The sequence below is a fragment of the Gossypium hirsutum genome, chromosome D08, assembly GCF_007990345.1.
Source record: "Gossypium hirsutum isolate 1008001.06 chromosome D08, Gossypium_hirsutum_v2.1, whole genome shotgun sequence".
NCBI classification, from domain to species: Eukaryota; Viridiplantae; Streptophyta; class Magnoliopsida; order Malvales; family Malvaceae; genus Gossypium; species Gossypium hirsutum.
The window spans coordinates 7963892-7984770 of record NC_053444.1 but is presented as its reverse complement, the minus strand read 5'-3'; the positions used below and the strand labels follow the sequence as shown (position 1 = coordinate 7984770).

At 31.4% G+C, this 20879-nt stretch overlaps 2 protein-coding genes and 1 long non-coding RNA gene across 3 annotated transcripts; all 3 read left to right on the top strand.

The window, feature by feature from the left end:
• Positions 1 to 1598: 1598 nt before the first annotated feature.
• On the top strand, positions 1599 to 5077 carry LOC107919369 (protein VASCULAR ASSOCIATED DEATH 1, chloroplastic). The gene is made up of 9 exons (XM_041099965.1): positions 1599 to 1688; positions 2319 to 2369; positions 2570 to 2635; positions 2757 to 2852; positions 2936 to 3037; positions 3573 to 3673; positions 3791 to 3936; positions 4674 to 4867; positions 4976 to 5077. The coding sequence occupies exons 1-9, from the start codon at positions 1599 to 1601 to the stop codon at positions 5075 to 5077; spliced, it is 948 nt and encodes a 315-aa protein (XP_040955899.1).
• Positions 5078 to 13750: 8673 nt separating this feature from the next.
• Positions 13751 to 15776, top strand: LOC107918921 (uncharacterized). The gene is made up of 7 exons (XM_041099964.1): positions 13751 to 14179; positions 14282 to 14425; positions 14509 to 14753; positions 14835 to 15002; positions 15156 to 15209; positions 15284 to 15385; positions 15540 to 15776. Exons 2-7 carry the CDS (start codon positions 14287 to 14289, stop codon positions 15774 to 15776), a joined length of 945 nt encoding a protein of 314 aa, XP_040955898.1. The 5' UTR covers positions 13751 to 14179; positions 14282 to 14286.
• Positions 15777 to 16850: 1074 nt separating this feature from the next.
• Positions 16851 to 18097, top strand: LOC121220249 (uncharacterized). Its single transcript, XR_005917431.1, has 3 exons — positions 16851 to 17045; positions 17126 to 17572; positions 17800 to 18097. It is a non-coding gene; the product is annotated as an uncharacterized lncRNA (long non-coding RNA).
• The last annotated feature ends 2782 nt before the right edge of the window (positions 18098 to 20879 follow it).

Here is a 20879-nt window from a genome sequence, read left to right as displayed (position 1 = left end):
AAAATTGTTTGGATTTTGGTTTTCAAAATTCATAACATTTAAAGTTGTTTCATGAAAAAAAATGAGCATAGAAGAGAAGAGGAAGAAGAATTTTCGATTGATGCAAACGATGCAAATGGAGAAGACCATACAATAGAGATTATAACAACCTAGTGACTCAAATGAAAACTTTTGAATAGTTTAATAACCATTTTGTAATTTTTTGAAATTAAATGATCAAAACGTAAATTTACTAATAATCTAGTGACTTTAAGTATAATTTACCCCTTATTATTTTTAGATGTAACGACTAATTTTAATATACTTGTATATATAATTAATGTCTCACGATTTAGAGTGAAGTAATTTTTAAAATAAACCATATATTAATATGAAATTTTAAATCCCAGTGAGGCTTTTGTTGTGTTTGAGATTTTAGAACTTTAATAAATGTAACGTGTGAGTTCAACTTAAATTATTTTGTGTTTAAATTTTAATATTTTTCTATTTAAATTTATTGTGATTTAAATTTAATTTTCAGTCCATCCTAACATGTTTTTACTTGTTATTGTGGTTGTAAATATAAATTAATTATAAGAATAAATCTTAAAATTATGTATGAATTTTTACTTGTTATTGTATAATTATATATATAAATTTTGATTTTGAGTAATTTTACATATAATTTTAATTTAATTTAATTTTTACGTATTATTAACACAATTATTAATATAATATCATTTTATGTTTATATATTACATACACAAATAATTATATTTATTTAATATAAAAATAATTAAATGTATCTAAATATGTATAATTGAAAGTTCATGTATAGATTTGAATCATAATTAAATTTTCAAGTGTACAGCAAATCAAGATTCAGATATCAAATTGTATATTAAATCAAAATTTATGTAGAATTTTAAGATTTTTGTGTTAATTATAATCATAAAAACTCCTTAAAAAAGGAAATTTTAAATTAAGAGAGTTGGTTACAAAGCACCAACTGAAACCGCAACAAGTGAAATTCTGTTAGCTCCGCCCTGAATAGAGGGAGAAAAATGATAAAAGAAAAAGCTCGACGGACTGTTTTGACTTCCGCACGTGGAAGGGGCCACCCCGGGAATCGACGGTTCGCGCGTAAATATTGTCAACGTCTCTCCTTGAAGGCTTGGCGCCGCACTGAAATTGACTGCAAAACTGCGTATAACCAACAGTAAGTTTAGTGCCGTGGGAATTATATGAAAGCCAGAAGTTGTTGCCGAATTCAAGTATATATAATGCAAGCAAGGGACCAATAAGGGAGTGATCATCTGGATGGTAATAAAATGTCAATAAGAAAGCTGCTTTTGTAACAAGCACAATTGAAAATAAACGTGGAAGATTGTTTGATTGGTGTTCTAGAAATGAGAAATATGATTTATAAATATTTTGATCTAACAAGAGATTGAAAAGAGGATGGTCTATAAGAAGTTCTAGTTAATGCATAGGGAATAAAACATGGACTGATTATAGTAAGTAGGTATGACGACTTAATATTCTGCTCCGTTTCAAAAATGAGCAACCAAAAATGCATGTGTATTTTGCTTTTGTTGAATTTAAAACTTCTAGCATTTATGGGTAACTGTGATGCTTTTAAATTTCAGTCTCCAGCAGCATTGAGGAGTGAAGAATATCGCCAACTGTTTAGGCTTCCCCCTGAGGAGGTGAGTGCCTTTGCTGTGTTGTAATCACTAGCTGTAAGCAACTCTCTACTTGTTCCTTTGTATTCCTTTTGACATTCTTTGGCTTGTATATGCAAGAATTATTTCTCATGATTGATGTGCAAGAGATACAGCCAGTTTGTGTTTAAGAAGTTTTGGGGTCTTAAACATTCATGTGGAATACACAGCAAACAAGAATACATTTGTTTGTTTTTGGTCAGAGATTTGAAAACGCTTGTTTGTGCTTTCTCTTCTAATTTTGATTCTAAATAATATCTCATCTTTGAACTTTTAAAACGTTCTCTTTGAAGTTGGAGTGTTTTTCATCTTTAGTCTATTCATTATTATTTATCAACAGGGCGTCTACTCAGATTGTCTCCTTTTTGTTTGACATTCTTTGTCCTGTACATGAATTTCTTTATTGATGTGAAAGAGATAATGGCAGATTGCATTTAAGCAGTGCCAGACATCTAAACATTCATGTAGCATCATTGCTGTATCTAATCTTTTATTTTGCATTTGGGCCACAGACTGCAAAACGCATATTTGAAATTCTCTCACCATCTTACATTTTAGACTTCCAAGTTCTAATGGCCTTGTATTTTAAACATTTTGTTTTGCCATGTGCTGCAGTTCCTTGTTCAAGATTTCAACTGTGCATTCCAGGAGAGTATTCTTCTTCAGGTAATCCAACTTAGATGATTTATTTACCATGTTGATAGCAATTTTTTTTGCCAGTCTACCTTACCTTCCTTTTGTCTTTCTGTGAGTTTGTTTTTTCACGAGAAATGGGTGGGGTTATATTTTATCTAATTTTAATATTTGGTGGTTCTAGGTCGAATTATATTCCTATCTCTAATTATGCATTATATGCTTCTTTGCAGGGTCACATGTACCTCTTTGTTCGTTATTTATGCTTTTATTCCAATATATTTGGATTTGAAACAAAGGTATTCCTCAACATCAGTTCATTCTTACTTTGTTTTTCTTTATCCTATTTTCTTGGAAGCTATTTGAAATTTCTTCTAATAATGATATGATCTTCAAATATTTTATGGGTTTCTTCTGCAGAGAATAATCGCCTTCAATGAAATTACTAGCGTTAAAAGAGCAAAGGCTGTTGGAATCTTTCCTAATGCAATAGAAATTTTTGCTGGAGGAAAGAAGGTAAGTACTTTGCATGAATGGTTTATTCTGCTTGTTTAAGTTGCATGCACTTGTTCTTCTGACTCCACTTGTTGACTTGATAGTTCTTCTTTGCATCATTCCTATCTCATTATGAAGCTTTCAAGCTCATTAATGATGGACGGAAGCGGCATAGTACAGGAGCCAAAGAAATTAAGGGCCAGCAGGTATCTTAATAATTCATGGCTTATCTATCTGGAGAAAATAAATTCACAGCTTATGAGTAGCATTTAAGTGGATCATTGTACATCTTACGATATGCTGGTTTTGATACCCTATCTTTATACGTGCAACAAATGGACACTTAAATATAAACAAATGATACCCTATCTTGATACATACAACACATGGACACTTAATATAAACAAATGATTTATAGCTACTTGTGCTTCATCTGGAGGTATTTTTATCATATGCTGGTTCTGTAATCTTACTTTTACCTCATCTTTACATAAGAAATTTGGGGATTCAATAAAATTAAGACATTCAGAGGCTGGAAGGATGTATTGTAATGTTATATTCGATCTATGACAGTTTATGCAAGTGTGGCTGTAAACCTAAGTGTATTTTACACTTTTCTTTTCTATATATTTATTTCTCCCAGTTGACATGTTGTGAAAACTATGAGTTCATGGGCATATAGGTTAGAGAAAATTCCATGTTTTTCCTTGGTTTCTATTATACTGGTTGATTTTATTATAGGAACCTATGTCCGAGTCCAGAAGGCAAGAGAATGGATTTTTTTACATTTGTAAAGGAAATAGCTCCAAAAACCCAATAAATGACATGGAATCTACAGCCAGGTATTCTTTATTAACAGAACGGATAGGAGAACTTTCTTGTGAGTTCATCAGATTTTTTTTAATGTATTTTAAGTTGTGAAATTGTGAATAAATTTTTTAACTACATTTTTTATACAGGGATGAGGATGTTCCAACTTCCACTGAATCCAACGTTCCATCTTCTGCTAATGGTGCAGAGCTAGTTGCTGAATCAGTTATAAATACCAGATCTTCAGCACCTGCAGATTGTTCATGGAAGCCTGACAATTCTGATGCACCGAAGGGTCAGCTAATCCTAATTTGATTTGTGACTTCCTCATCTTCTACATGTCATCTTATTTTGAATTCATTTCTGGTTTTGGTTATTAATTTTTCACACTTTTCTGCATAGCAAGTTCCTTGGTTGTCTGAGGACTTGATTTCATATTTAATTTTATTAGGGTGCCACACTCCTGTTTGATTTGGTTTCATCTTCTGACTGTAGGATAGTGATTTGGGTGATCTTGAAATTGGAATATGATGTGCCATGGGTTGGAAAAGAGAGAGAGAAACAGGGAAAGGTGATAGAATAAAAAAGAAGAGTGAGGAATGGTTAGAAAATATGAAGAAACAAAGAATCAAAAGGGTAAAGGTAATGGAGGAAGAATGAGGGAATTTGAGAGAGAAGAATCTGGGAGAAATTGCTTAATCCAATAATAACTCAAAATCTCAATATTACCACATGCTCTTTCGAAGGTTCCAAACCTTGCTAAATACTTGATATAACCCTAAATATGCTAATAGTCTTCTTGGGTGGTTCTACATCTACTTATTAGGGGGCAAAAGAGGTCACAAATTTATTGGTTCTGGAGGTGTTGAAATAAAGTGAGTAGGTTATGGAAGCTTATTATCATTTGTTTTGCTGGAAGCAGCAAAGAAGGTAGGTAAGTTTAGGTTTTTCTTAAACAAATTGGTAGGTCCTGACTGTAGGAAAATGCTCAGGTGTCGTAGGAAATCAAATTGTCGTACTCATTCTTGGCAGACAGACATGAGGCCATATATTCTCCACTTTCTTCCTCTGTACTGAGTGTAGATATATTGCACCCTGTTACAACACCCTGTTACAACTTCATTGACTACACCTTCACTTTTGGATGTGTCATGATCATCTCAATGGGCTGTTTCCTGTGTGCAGTTCCTGAAGGTTTTACCAAGGTTGCAGAAACAAAGTTTCAGGTATTAAATGCGAATTCATTTTCCTTAGTTCTACTGTATTATAAACATCTATAAAATTCATACACTCTTAATTTGTTCTGAAGTGAATCACTTTTTCTCGGGCTGCAGATGAAGGTAGAGGAGTTCTTCAATTTGTATTTTTCAGATAAAGCTGTTAATTTCATTGAATCTTTTCATAGAAGATGTGGAGATAAAGGTAGTATGCTCTGAACTTTCGAGGAGTCATAGAAATTCAATTCTGCATTTTTTAGTTATGTTTGTGGTTAATATTTTGATTTTTTATTATACCATATCCTAAAATTGACTACTTTTTGTATGTATATCTTTATGTTTTAGTAAATGGTTATGTTTTTTACAGAATTCAGCTGCTCTTCATGGTGTCCTCATGATAAATTTGGACATGTCCGTGATGTGTCATTTCAACATCCAATAAAATTATATTTTGGTATGAGTTTATTATCATATATGAACCTTTTTCCATGCATTATTATCCCTGCTGATTTTAGCATTTATTTTGGTGCAAATTTTGGTAGCTGCCAGGAGACCCAGAAATTTCGAATTTACAGAAACAGGTTTTTATTGATTTCCTTCTGGTGCCTTAAATGCTATCATACAGATGAAGACACTTAATTTATTATTTCTCATTTTGAAGGGATGCATCATTGAAATGACTGATTTTCTCTAGCGTTTTCATCGCTAAAATCATTCACATGTGAAATTACCATTGTCAGCTGTGCTTGTTGCATTATTGTATCCATCATAGTTCTACCATACATGACACATAACATGATTAGGTCTAGGTGGAGGTATAGTCTATAACTGGAGCCACCGATAGCTTTATAGTTTTAGTTAATGAGAAATATTATTGTAGTAGTTGGTGCATTGAACTAATAAATATCGGTGGATTCGGTTTCTACGACAAAAGCAAAAATTTATCAAACTATTTTTACCCCAACTGACATGCCATTAAGCAGTTGATCGTTCCTTTGATTGGGTTGTCCCGCCTAATTTATCCGACTATTTTCTACCGTAACATGCCATTAAGTACTTGATTGTTCCTTTGGTTGGTTGCCGTGCACTTTATTTTAAATCTCCTTCTGGTCATTCCTAATCTTTTCTTCTTATGCTTGGGTATCTCATGACAATATCACTATCAATTTGGACAGTCATCTGGTTATAGAAACATCGCAAGAGATCAACAATGTGCCGTATGGAGATTATTTCATTGTAGAGGTACAAGCTGGACCTGACCCCCCTTGACATGCTTTAATGTGTAAATTGTCCTCGATCCCCTAGTTTTCTTACCTTTAGGCATAATTTTTTCAAGCTATTATTTGAGAAGATTATGTCCAGAAATTTTCAGATGAGGAAAACTACACTTGAGCCCTTCAGAATATAGAACTATAAACACAAGTGTGATATCACGTTTACATCTGTTTGCTCTACTTATGTGCTGCATTGTAAACAAATTCGTTTACTTTGTTGCAATAACTTTAGATTGGCCGAAGGTCTTGAGCCAAAACTTGGTTGGACCAGGTCTAGTTAGTGCTAAATTAAATGGTCATTAATGAATAGTTATTATTGGTGAGTGGGTCTCTAGAGTAGCAAAACTTAGCATGTAAGGTTTCGAGCCAGCTAAAATGAACTTTTTATTGTTTTTCTGCTACTCCCTACTTTAAAATTCTTGATATTGAGAGTTTTACTTGGAGTGTGGGAGAGTGATATAGCCTCCCTTTCCCTGTTTGAGTTATAACATGGTAAAAGTTGTGAAGATGCTGAATGTGAGTACTACTATGCCGTGGAAAAAGTTCATTGACACTATTTTCTGCAATTGGTTATTCTGAAAACTTATTGTCTTATGCAATAATGATCTGTTTCTATTCTATATATGATGTTTTTAGTTCAGCTGAAATGTTTGTGATTTGTACTTGCAATTGACGCGTATGCCATTAGGGGCTCTGGTCTGTAGAAAGAGACATTAATGGCCAGCGAGAAGACTGCATTTTGAGGGTCTATGTGAATTTGGCTTTTAGCAAGAGAACTGTTTGGAAAGGTTTGCCTCTCCCGAATGTCAATCAATTCCTTGTGCATGGTGTGTTTTATGCTTTTGTTTTGTGGAGCTTCTCATGTTTCCCTTCCTGGTACAAGCTGTTCTATTTTCATGTCTTATATTTTGATTGTCAGATTCCTTTTCACTACACCAAAATTGGGTTTTAGCGGCAATTTTAGTGGCGTTTTTCGAACAAACGCCGGAAAAAATAGAGAATTAGCGGCGCTTGAGAGGAAGCGCCGGTAAAAACTGATCTTTAGCAGCGTTTTCAAGAGAACGCCTCAAAAAAATATGCATTAGCGGCGTTTCTACTTAAAACGCCGCAAAAAAAAAAAAACGGTACGGCGTCGTTTTGTGGTCTTCGAAGGGCTTTAGTGGCGTTTCAATATTAGTGCCACTAATGCTGAGACCTTTAACGGCGTTTTTGAGTAGACGCCGCTAATGGTAGGGTTTTTTGCGGCGTTTTTATAATAGCGCTGCAAATTCTATGACTTTTACCGGCGTTTTTGAGTATACGCCGCTAATGGTGGGTCTTTTAGTGGCGTTTGTGAGAAACCGCCAGTAATGTTACGATATTTATCGGCGTTTTCTAGTAGCGTCACGAATGCTCTTACCTTTACCGGCGTTTTTATGTTTGCGCCGCTAATGGTGGAGGTTTTAGTGGCGTTTTTGGTCAATCGCCGCTAGTGTTAAGGTATTAGCAGCGTTTTTCTCGTAGCGCCGCTATCAGTTGGGGGTGATAGTGGTGTTTTTGGTCAATCGCCACTAATGTTAAGGTATTTAGCGGTGTTTCTATCCTAGCGCCGCTAATGTTGTGAATTTTACTGGCGTTTTTATGTATGCGCCGCTATTGGTTGGGGGTGATAGTGGCGTGTTTTGGTCAATCGCCACTAATGTTAAGGTATTTAGCGGCGTTTGGTTTTAAAGCGCCGCTAAGGTTGGGTTTTTTGCGGCGTTTATTGGTAAGCGCCGGAAAATTAGTCTATTTAGCGGCGTTTGTTTGACAAGCGCCGGTAAAAAGTATTTTATCTTAATTAGCTTATATTATTCATATTAATTAAATAAAATTCAACTTAAATGTAATTAAATATTTAAAATATTCAGGAAAAAATAACACATAGAAATAATTTGAAATATATCACATGAAAAAATTAAATTATTATTATTTAAAATAATTTTTAAGATTTTTGGGTACATGATTAATACTGATAATTTTTTTATATAATATATTAAAAAAAATTTATATAATCCTAAAATAGATAGTATGATTATAAATTTTAAAAATTGAATTACTTACTGATCAGTATTAGGTAATTTAGGGTTTTAGGTTTAATCTAATTAATTATAATCATGTTGAATTAATATCATGATTATTAATTTAATGTATATAGAACTATTAATTTAAATTCAAATTGTGGTTATTGTGGATATGAATATCCAAAAAAGGGTTACAATTTTAAAGATATGTTTTTTATTAGGATTAAAAAATTCGATGGATATATAATATTATTTAATTTAAATTCAAGGTTGCAGTATAATTAGTAACTTAAATAGATTTGTGAATTTGAATTGAATTCATTCAAATTAAAATATATGCATATACCTAACTCGCTATCATTCCTTTTGTTATCACTTCAATATTAAAAAAAAAATCTCATACATATATATATATAGTCGTTGTTCGTCCTTTGTGTTTTCATTTATCTATTTGATAAATTAAAAGTATAATAAAGTAGTTAAATAGAGAATTTTTTTAATTAGAAATAAAAAAATATATTAATGATTGGTAACTTTATATAAAAAAAATTATAAAGATTAATATTGTGTATTGGTACTTTGTACAAAATTATTAAATATTAATTATTGTTTAGTCGATTTTAAATATATTTTATGATTATTAAAGATTTAGGGAAAAAAAATTTTGGATGGTCTTTTAAGGAGTACCGGGTATGGATTAGGGTTTGGGATCAAAGTTTAGGGGTTGAGGTTAGGGTCTAGGGTTAGGGATTTGGGATTTGGGATTTGGGATTTGGGGTTAGTGGTTTAGGGTTTGGGGTTTGGGGTTTGTGATTTATGGTTTGGGGTTTTGGGGTTTGGGATTAAGGTTTAGGGGTTAGGGACTTAGGGGTTAGGTATTTAGGGTTCGGGGTTTGGGATTTAGGGGTTAGGTACTCAAGTTAGGGATGGTTGCTTATATTAATTAGTTTTGATAATTTATATTACAATAAATTAATTTAATATATTTAAATTATGAGTATATAATATTACGTCTTATCGCCCAGCTACGCGGTTTTGTTTTCCTCCAATTTTTGGTCAGTACTCTACAAAATCTGGTTCAGCCTTCTTGGATGAACGACGGGATTTGGATGCATAGTTTATATTATTTAATTAAGAGATAGGTGTATAGATAACTTTATATATATATATGCATGTATAATTGAATGGTTAAATTAATTTTATACATGCATAAGACGTAATATTATCTAAATGTATTAAACCTTAAACCATTTACTCTAAAATATTATAATTTAATTAGATATATATAAGTAAACTTTTAGTAGTATACAAATGCTTTAATAATTAATAAATTTTTATTTTTATTGTATTGAAATTGTCAAAAGAATTGATAAACTTTAATTATACTTAGTAATTAAAAGATACAATTAATTAAAGATAAAATTATGAAATAAATAAATAAATAAAAGATGTGAGATTTAGCGGCGTTTTAAGCAAAAACGCTGCAAAAAGTTATTAATTAGTCGGAGAAAACGGTGTAGTTTTGTTTTGGAATTGAATGGCTTTGGTGGCGTAAGTGTAGAAAAGCCACTAAAGGAAGGATTTAGCGGCACTATATTGAAAACGCCGCAATGTTTCTTCCCAATTTTAATAAAACGGTGTCGTTTTATCTACTTCATTAACAACATTAGTGGCGCTATGTTACAAACGCCGCAATAGTTCATTCTGGTATATCATTTTATCCCAACACTTAGCCGAAATTCCCCCCAAATTATCCCCAAAATTCCCCCCAAATTTTCCCCCAAAAATCCCCTAATTCTAGAACCCTAGGCTGCCCCCAACCATTTCTGCTACATTGCTCACCGACCCTCCTGTTGTCGCTTGTCGACCGTCGACCGTCACTGTCCTGTGTTGCCGCAGTCCTCTGCCGTCACTATGGTACAACAAAATATAAGGTTTTCCTCTTTCTCTCCTGCAGTAAAAAAGTTTTGCACCTGGTTCCGTTTGTCTTGCATCCTGTGCTACATAGTTTTACACCTTCATTGATAACTGAATTCGCAAATTGTTGATGGGTTTTAGACAATTTTTCAGTATCGTGTTTGGGACAAAAAAAATTGGGAATTTGTTCTTACAATTTTATCTATACCTGTTGCATGATTTAGTTCATTATTGGTTTCTTTGCTGTTTGTATTTTTTTTTAAAAAAGTTTGAAACTGTTCATAATTTTGTTCATAATTTTGACTATCCTGTTGTATTATAGAAAATGAATTTGCAGGCTTGTAATACTGTTTGTTCATAATTTTGTTACTAATTTTGTTCATAAGTTTGAAACTGTTTGTATTACAGGATTTGCAGCCTTGTAGTACTGGATTCACTTGAACTGCGTTTTATATGCATAGTTTTTTATATGCGTTTTATATGTTCATAAGTTTGAAATTTGTTTGTTCATCCCTTGGTGCCATGAATTGTTTGTACTAATTTTGTTCATAAGTTTGAAACTTTAGATTTAAAATTTTCATGGCAAAAGACCTAACCTCCCCTGTATTTGATATATTCTTCTCCGAAATTTTGTAATTATAGTTACAATTCGTATAGTATGGAGTAGTTAATTAATTGAAATTGATGTAAGTGCCTATCATTTATGCTGTTGTTAAATTTGACTTGAGAGACCTAGAAGCGGCGTTTTTAGTGAAGTCTTGACCGAAATTATTGGAAATTTAGTTTCTTGTTGTGATCACTAATAATATAGCATAATTAAAAAATATATACATAGCTTAAATGAAATAAAATAAAAATAAAAATAAATCTGGTCATGGTCCTCCTTCAGCTCTCCCTCCCTAAAACAGAGTTGAATATATAGTTAGATGACAAAATTCATTGGTCATATGCAATCAAATAATATAGAAATGCTTAATCCAGTGCATTACATTAAGGAAACATCTTATTTGTTTATAGCCTGTTTGTAGTTTACAGTACTGTGTAACTGTTCATAATTCATGTTTGCCTTGTTGTGCGTAGCTTGCTGTGTTGGAAGGAGAACGCTATTCTTTGGTGTGAAAGGTGAATTTCTTCGGGCTAGATTGTTGCCTGTTTCGTTGCATAAGTTGTCTATACTTTGGCGTGGAAGGTAAATGCTTCATTCTTCTGTTGTAATGTATCAGCGTCAGTTATGTGTGTTGCTTTTCGAGGTACTGATATAGCCATTGCATGTAGGCAATTTTTACATGTATTATGCAAATCCCCAAATAGTTTTAAGCAGGTGGACTATGTTTATGTGCTAATAGTTCCTTTTGCCAATGCAAATTTTATTAATTAATACTAGTTATTTTTAAAATGGATTTATAACATATGAATATTAAAAGGTACTCAAGTTAATATTTTTGAAACATAATGTCTTATTGGTCTCGAACTAATAAAAGTTACTCAAGTTAAATTAGAATTATTATTGTTGATAGTAATATATATGATTTACAATTGTAATTACATTCTGAAAATCAATGATTACTTATAAAATAAAGAAATGGTAGTATGAAACTGATATATACTATATTTATAGTTTGAAGATAAATAAGTTTGAAAATGATGAAAAGACCTTAGTGGTAAACTTATAGAAATAAAAAAGAAAAGCATGCAACTTTAAATTGTCAAGGGTTTTTATGCTTTTATATTAGAAAATCACACAAGCATTCGTGGAAAAAACGTAATAAATTTGGGACATAATTTGATAACTTAAATAAGTATTACTATATTTTAAATATTATACATATATTAATTTACGTATATAAGCTATATTTAAATATTGTTAATAATAAATTTTATATTTTTAAAACTAATTGTACATGTTATTTTTCTAAATATTAACATCTATATTTTCAATAATAAATTTTATAATTTTAGAAATAATTGTAAATGTTATTTTCTAAATATTAACATCTATATTTTCAATAATAAATTTTATAATTTTAGAAAGAATTATAAATGTTACATAATTCAAATATCAATCATACGTTACATATATAATTCAAATTTTCTAAATATCAATGATATCATAAGTTACATAATTAAAATTATATAACAACTTATATATAAACTTACATAATACATAACTTATTACATAAGTTACGTAACTTATATAGAAACTTATATAACAACTTGCATAACTCACATAACTAAATTAATTTATATTATACATTAACTTGTCGGACTTGCATAACTTATATAATACTTAACTTACATAATAACATAATAAGTTACATAATATTATACATAACTCACATAACTAAATTAATTTATATTATACATTAACTTGTCAGACTTGCATAACTTATATAATACTTAACTTACATAACTTACATAATACATAACTTACATAATAACATAATAAGTTACATAATATTATACATAACTCACATAACTAAATTAATTTATATTATACATTAACTTGTCGGACTTGCATAACTTATATAATACTTAACTTACATAATACATAACTTACATAATAACATAATAAGTTACATAATATTACACATAACTCACATAACTAAATTAATTTATATTATACATTAACTTGTCGGACTTGCATAACTTATATAATACTTAACTTACATAACTTACATAACTTACATAATACATAACTTACATAATAACATAATAAGTTACATAATATTATACATAACTCACATAACTAAATTAATTTATATTATACATTAACTTGTCGGACTTGCATAACTTATATAATACTTAACTTACATAACGTTAAAATTTTTTGATAATGTTGTATATCGTGTTTAGGTTCCTTTCCAAATTGAAATCTTACTGCCGCAACAAGCGTTATCCAGAAGGATCGATTGCTGAAGGCTACTTGGCGGAGGAATGTATGACTTTCTGTTCAAGATATTTGGAAGGTGTTGAAACAAGGTTTAACAGACCAAATAGAAATGCTGGACTCACGGATCATCACTTTGCCGATACTTATTTGTTCCAAAGTTTTGGAGAATCACTCGGCAAAGTTGAAATTGCAGAATTAGATGATTTATCGTGGGTACAAGCATATCGATATGTTCTGTTTCACCACGAATCAATGGAACCTTTACGTAAGTAAGTTCTAGAAATTTGATAAATATTCATCAATCAAAAATTGTTTATCTTCTAATAAATTTCAAAAATATTTCTAACATAGTGAGTACAAACAAATATTGAAATCTCGTTCGCGCTCCCGAAGAACACAACATCGGGATATCAATAAGTTGTTCACAGAATCTTTCCATGAATGGTTAAGCCAAACGGTATGCAATTGGAGCTTTCATCGACAAATAATAATGTTCTCTCATAACATTTTTAATAACTCAGTTTACTTTCCATTCCGTAGGTTTGGAGTAGGAAGAACGTCACCGACGAAGTTAAATGGCTTTCTCAAGGTCCAAATCGGGTGGTTAAAAGATATACTGCGTTCCTCATCAACGGATTCAGATTTCATACAAAATATCGCGAGAGATTGAGGAGAACGCAAAATTGTGGAATAGTTGTTAATTCCTCAATTACAAGTTATGCTAGTGCTAGGGACAATAATCCGGTCGAGGGAAATGTGGAATATTTCAGACTTCTTACTGACATAATTGAGTTGGATTACTACGGAAAATGGAAAGTTGTCTTATTTCGAGGTGATTGGGCCGATGTTAATACTGCTCGTGGAATTAAGCAAGATCAATTTGGTTTCACAATGGTGAACTTCGATCGATTAATTCACATAGGACAACAGTTGATTGATGAGCCGTATGTATTTTCTTCTCAAGTCAAACAAGTTTTTTACTCAAAAGATCCAACTGATGAGGGTTGGTACGTTGTACTCCGTAACATCCCTAGAGACTTGTTTGACATGGGCAGTGGAAGTAGAGATGGCATTGACGACAAAACACAAACTTTGCCTTTTCCAGAACAAAACTTAGACGAAAACATCCCTAGTACTAGTACACAATTTCAATGGGTCCGCCAGGATACGGATGAAGATAATTACGAATTATAATGTAGTAAGCTTTTACAATTATTTAATTATATGTAATATCATAATATAAATATTAATCTTATTGTATATTTCAACTAAGTTTTCAAAGATTTCATTTGTATTGCAGATAAAATGCGGCGACGAAAAGTGCGACAGCTAAGCCTAGTTCCAGGTACTCCAAACTCTGCGGAAACAAACAGCACTGATCAACATACTGCTATTAGGTCTTCGAATATTTCTATTAGACCTAAGGAACCTACAGAAATTCAAAGTACTTTAACATTTAATTTAAATGCTTGTTGACTTCTTGTTTATTTATTTTTAAAATTCTTATAACAATATAAAATTTTTCAGTTGAAAATGGTGGGACGCGGAGAGTTCGAGGACGTACGCTACTGAGGGATTTATACGAACTAGATCCAGCCGAGCGTGTCAAAGTATGCAGTAATAGCTTTGGTCAGCCTGTTGGATCAGAAACTCATCTTTTAGCAGGATACTTGGGCATTCTAGCCCGGAATGCAAATATGTTGCCAATTAACTTCGAGACATGGCGACAAATGCCCGATAGTAACAAGAACCAAGATCTTGATAACGTTAAGGTAACAAAATGTTAATGTCATTTATAATACTTGGGTTTAAGTTTCAATTATATTAACTTTCTTAGCTTCTGTTCTTTGTAGGCGAGATTTGCTCTAGAGGTCTCCGATACTTATGTAAAAAAGGCATTTGGAAAAAGATGGAGAGACCATAAGAGCACATTAAAGAAAGACTATTTTAAGACAAAAACAACCCTGGACGAGAGATTACAAAATGTCCCGCCGGGAATGCTGAGGTATCAGTGGGAAGAGGTCGTTAGATTTTAGACTTCGAAGAAAGGAGAGGTATGTGTTACTAAAACAATATTGTAATTATTTTGGTTTATATTATTTATTAATCAACGTACTAATAATTTCATAATGTAGGATCGTGAACGAGTTGGAAAATGTAGTAGGCAGAAATAGAAATTCACTCACACAGCTGGGTCCAAAAGTTTTGCTTGTGTAGCTCATTCTGAGGTATTTTGAACTTTGTAATTCTGTCAGATTTTTATTACTTTCTATCAAATAATATTTTTACTACTGTATTATAGGAACTGTCGTCCGGTCAGAAAGTTGGACGCCTTGAACTTTTTGACATTAAACATAGGAAGAAAGATGGGAACCCTATGACTCCTGAAGCTACAGAAATTCTGGTACGTTTGCTTAATACAATTTGACTTGTTTTAATATTTTACAGTGTATATTTTCTAATGGTTTATTTCATTTCTTGTAATGAAAATTTTGTTAAGTTATGTTGCATTTTTTTAATATATATTGCGTTCCTAACTATGTGATTTATTGTTATAGGATAAACTAAAGGATAAAAAAGTGGAGTACGAAGCGATTGCTTCTAGTGATAGTTTTGTTCATATTGAAGACATTGATAACCGTATTATCACTGATGTTTTGGGTCCTGAAAGGTACGGTCGAGTTCGATTTCAAGGATCTTTTGTTAGCCCAACCCAATATTTTGGATCCAGCTCGCAACAATACTTGCCTTCAGGGAGTCAAGCTCAAGCTGAAGTCCAGAGGTTAAAAGACTAGATGGCTCAGATGCAAGCGACAACAGTTGAGCAAATTACACAACTTAAAGCGGAGGCAGCAGCGAAAGAAGCTGAGGTTCAACGGAAGTATGAAGAACTCCAGATACAGCTAAAAGCAGAAGCGGCAGAGAGGGAAGCAGAGCAGATTAGAAAGTACGATGAACTCCAGCAGCAGCTTCAGAATATAATGAAGATGTCTCAACAGTCGCAACCACCGTCGTCTTAGACTATCGTGTAAATTTTTTTTATCATTTTAACTTTATATTATCATTTTACCTTTTAACATATTTGTAAGAATAATATGAATTTTATTTCATTTATTATATATTATTCATTTAATTTTAAATATTATATAGATTTATTGCTTTCGGTTGGTTTAGATTTTAGTTTCTTCTGATTTGTTGTTACATGAGGTCTAAAAATATAGAAAATATTCTTTTATAAAGCTGTTCAATTTAGCGGCGTTTGTGGGAAAAGTGCCGCTAAAGGTTAATGCATTTAGTGGCGTTTTTATGAAAAGCGTCGCTAAAAGTCAAGGTCTTTTCGCGGCGTTTGTGAGAAAAGCGCGCTAAAACCTAATGCCTTTTAGCAGCGTTTGTGATCAAAGCGCCGCTAAAGGTCAAGGTATTTTGCTACGTTTGTAGTGGAAGCGCCGCTAAAAGTCAAGCTCTTTAGCGGCGATTGTGGGTAAAGCGCCGCTAAAGATAATAACCTTTAACGGCGCTTAAGTCACAAACGCCGCTAAAGAGCTTGACTTTTAGCGGCGCTTAAGTCACAAACGCCGCTAAAGTTAACGACTCGGTCAATAGCGGCGTTATTTGCGGCGCTTTATAAAGCGCCGCTAAAAGTGTTTGCGACGCTAAAAAGCGCCGCTAAAGGCCTAAAAAAGCGCCGCTAAATCCCTATTTTGGTGTAGTGTTTCTAATTTCTCTTTAGATTAATTTGCAGAAGTTCTAAAAAGATATCCCTTTTAGAAAGAAAGATTATTATTATTATTATTATTATTATTATTATTATTGACGACACCTTTTTGTGTTACACCTAAATTGTTTTGAGATTGTAAATTTGGCAGTCCTTTATACTTGATAGGAGAGATTTATGACTTTTTTTTCCCTCCTGGAACTGCTCAATAGTCACCTTTTGCTGTTATATTAATGATTTTTTTCCTTGTACCTTTCCCTTCATCTGATGTCAAGCGCATGGTACAGGTAAAATAGTGCAGTCTACTCTGGAAGAATGTCGAGAAGCTTATGCAACTTGGATAACCATGGTACCATCTTTCTCCAGTATTTCATGTTGTAAAATTTATTTGAACGTTTATGTAAGAAAATTTTACAATTGATGTTCCAGGCACACGAATTATTGCAGCAGAACAATGATAAACAAGGTTTGACAATAGGATTGTTTTTTAAAGAATTTTCTCTAGTGAGGCTTATGATTTGGGACTCTGGGCAGTGGTGCAGATACTGGAATTACTGACCTAAGCCCATTTGTTCGAAACAGGTTTAGATCCTTCTGGAAGCTCGATTGAAAACGGTGAACTCCAGATTAAAAGGGAAGTGGCACAAAGGATCCTTCAGAAAGATCTCATAACTCGATGATCCAGTGAGGACATTTCAGATATCCGATTCCTCGGATGTGAACCAGCGGATTGGCAATCTTTGGCAAGGGACTAAGGCTTCTTCAATCACATATCTATTAAGAGAGGTTGTCAGGAAATCCTACGGATACTTGAAAAGCCATGGTCATATTTAAGTAGTCTTAGGTGTCGCCTTTACTGTGATGTTCTTGATGCAGGTTTGTAGTTGCCAGTTTATATTATTGGTATCTACTCGAGTGATTTTGATTATCTCACTCCGTAGCTAAAGTCCCTACAGTTTGTTCAATAACAACTGCTCCAGTCTGGAGTTACAGTCCAAGGAGCGAGCTTTCCTCTCTTGCAAATTGATAAAAAAACAAACAGTTTAATTTGGATTTTATCATATCACATATTTGGATATCCTTAACTGCTTTTGCAATTGCAGGTGAGCATTATTGTGCTATTAAACAGACCGCAACAGGTTCATGTGAGTTATCCAGTAGCATGTATGGGTAGAATGGGTGGTGGAGAAGGGCATGGTTGGAGAAGCGGATGCATCAGCTTAAAGAAGAGATGATGATGGTTGAAGCTGGGTTAGAGAAGATGTGGCTTGAGCATTCTGCTTTAAAGGCACGATTAAAGGGACTATGTATCCGAACGATGAAGCATAGGTAACATCTTTTTTGTATAGTTTCTCAAGATAAATGTTCATACGTCTAAACTAAATCACGAAATCATTTTTAGATCACATGCGTACCATGTTAATACGCTTCTAATTATTTTTATTACTTAATTTTTTATTATTTAATAAAATATGTAATTGCAAATGAGGTTTTGGTAGAATTGACACAGATTGATGGTCCAGATTTGACTTTTACCTTACATAAATAATGTGAGTTGTGTTTTGATTTATTCTGACTTAAATCTCACAATGAAAGTTTTTGATATGATGGATAAAAATTATTAACTTCCTTGAAATGTAATTTAACGTTGAAAAGTTAAAATTTATTATTAAGACAAAAGTACTCTTTTTTATTTTTATTTTTATTTTTATGAAAGATTTTTTCACCACAAAATTATAATAATTGTTTAATTTTAAATTTATTTTAAATACTATTAAATTAATTTTTAGATTATATTCTAATTTAATAATATTAAATATTTAAATTTTATTTTCAATTTAATCATATATTAAAGAGAAAATATATTAATTTATTTGTATTTAAAATAAATTAATTTTAGTAAAAATGATTAGATTAAATTACTTGCTTGTTAATAATGAACTTCCTTTTCTTAATAATAAATATCACTAAAAAATTGTTAAAACTTAATCAAATTTGTATTTTATTTGATGGGGCAATTTCAAAATTTACCACCATATTTCTAGTGTTTAGTGAACCAAACCTAGCAATGTAACTATCTCGAGATTTTAATTAGCACTTTACCAATATGCCAAATGTTGTAATGTTACATTTCTAGTTAGGGGTGAGCGTTCGATCGAATCGAGTGAAAAATTTTCGAGTTAATCGAGTTCATGAGTCCTATTTTATCATCTGAACTTGATTTGAAATTTTTTCGAGTCGAATGAAATGAAATTTGAGTCGAGTCGAATCAAGTGAAATTGTTTGAGTTAAGTTAAAAAACTAAACATGTCAAATTAAAATATTGTTATAATATAAGTACTTCCATGTTAGAGCATGTAAATCTGAAACTATATATATTTGAAAAAATTTTCAAAGCAAAATAATAAGAAATTAAGATACTTTAATATGATAAACTTGAATCATTAATTAACTTATTTAGGTCTTCAAAATTATTATTTTAGAAAAATTTTATAATTTTAACTTTCTTTATATATTTTTTAGAATTTTTAGAATTTTTTAAGAATACATAAATTTTGAAAATTTTATAATTATTTTAACTTTTTGAAAATTATTTTGAAATTATTTTGTAATTTTTGTTGAGATAGACCACTTTGCTCATTTTCAAAATTGACAAGGACCAAAAGAGTATTTACAACAATTTGTTATTTGAATTATTTGAGTTATTCGAATTGTAAATTTCAACTCGAATGGAACTCAAAACTCAAATCGAGTTATTCGAGTTGACTCGAATTATTCAAATAATTCGATTCGATTAACTCGAAATTCAAAATTTTTTTTGATTTTTTCAAATTAAATTGAGTTTAACTCACCCATATTCTAGTAATTACATTCTTAACTATCAACGCCACCAGTGTGAGTCTCTTCAAAACTATTCTACTTTAACCGAAGATATATTTAGGATATTAGTTTAATTGCGCTTTGTAATTGTTTGATACAATGCATTTTTCTTCGTATAATCTTTTTTCAACTTTTAAACTAAGCTGGAGGAAACTAAAACTCAACCGACAAGTAATTCTACAATATTAAATATTATATATATAATAATTAAAAAATAAATAGATTTTTCTTGATAAATAAATATATTGCAGATCAATACTATTTACTTTTCATTTATTCATTGTTTTGGTCTTTTACAAAAATTGATGAATAAATTAATTGGAATTAGAGGTATTCATGGGTCGGGACAAGCCAGATCAAGTTCAGGTTGAGCCTAAGCATGATATTCACACACATTATGTTTGTTGAAGCCTAGCTCGGCCTGACATGGACTTAAAATTTTGTATAAACTTACCCATATTTGCAAATGCTAACCCAAGCCCATTTTAGGTTAACTCATATTATTTTTAAAAAAATTAAAATATATATTACTATAGATTTAATTTTTTGTGTTATCAATTACATAATATATAAAAATAACATAATATAAAAACTTAAAAACAGATCGAGCTTGGATTTAAAAGCCCATTTTCAGGCCTAATATTTTTCTCAAACCTTCTCAAATTTCAGGCCAGCCTTCAAGTCTGAGCAAATAACTCAGCCCATGAACAAGTCTAAAGTTGGAACCTAATAAATTATGAATATTCTTATGTACTTTTTTTAATAATACCTATTTAAATATCATTTCCTTTTTTTATATTTTTACATAAAAAAATAAACATGATATTTCAAAACAACATAGTAAAAACATTCACAATTATATAAATATTATTAAATATTATCAAATAATATTAAAAACTTCTTTTTTGTAATTCTCTTCAAATGTTACTTCGATGGAAATGCTAAACATTGGTGTTAATGAGTATAATTTAATAGGGTAAACTATAAAAATAGTCACCTTTATTTACCTCAAATTATATTTTAGTCACTTATGTTTGAAATGTTACGTTTTAGTCACTTACATTATTGTTTTGTTACGAAATGGTCACTCTGTCGTTAAGCTCCATTACCTCCCCAAAGTCAATCCTATGTGGCAGTCCAAATGGGTTTTAAATGCCTACTTGAATGTCAAACTGGGACGAGAATAAGTTTTTAATTAAATAATTTTAATTAATTGAAAATTTTAAATTAATTGCACCTTGAACTAGAAAAGAAAAACCATTTGTCTCCTTTTTCTTTTAGTTTTCTTTTCCATTTTGATTGA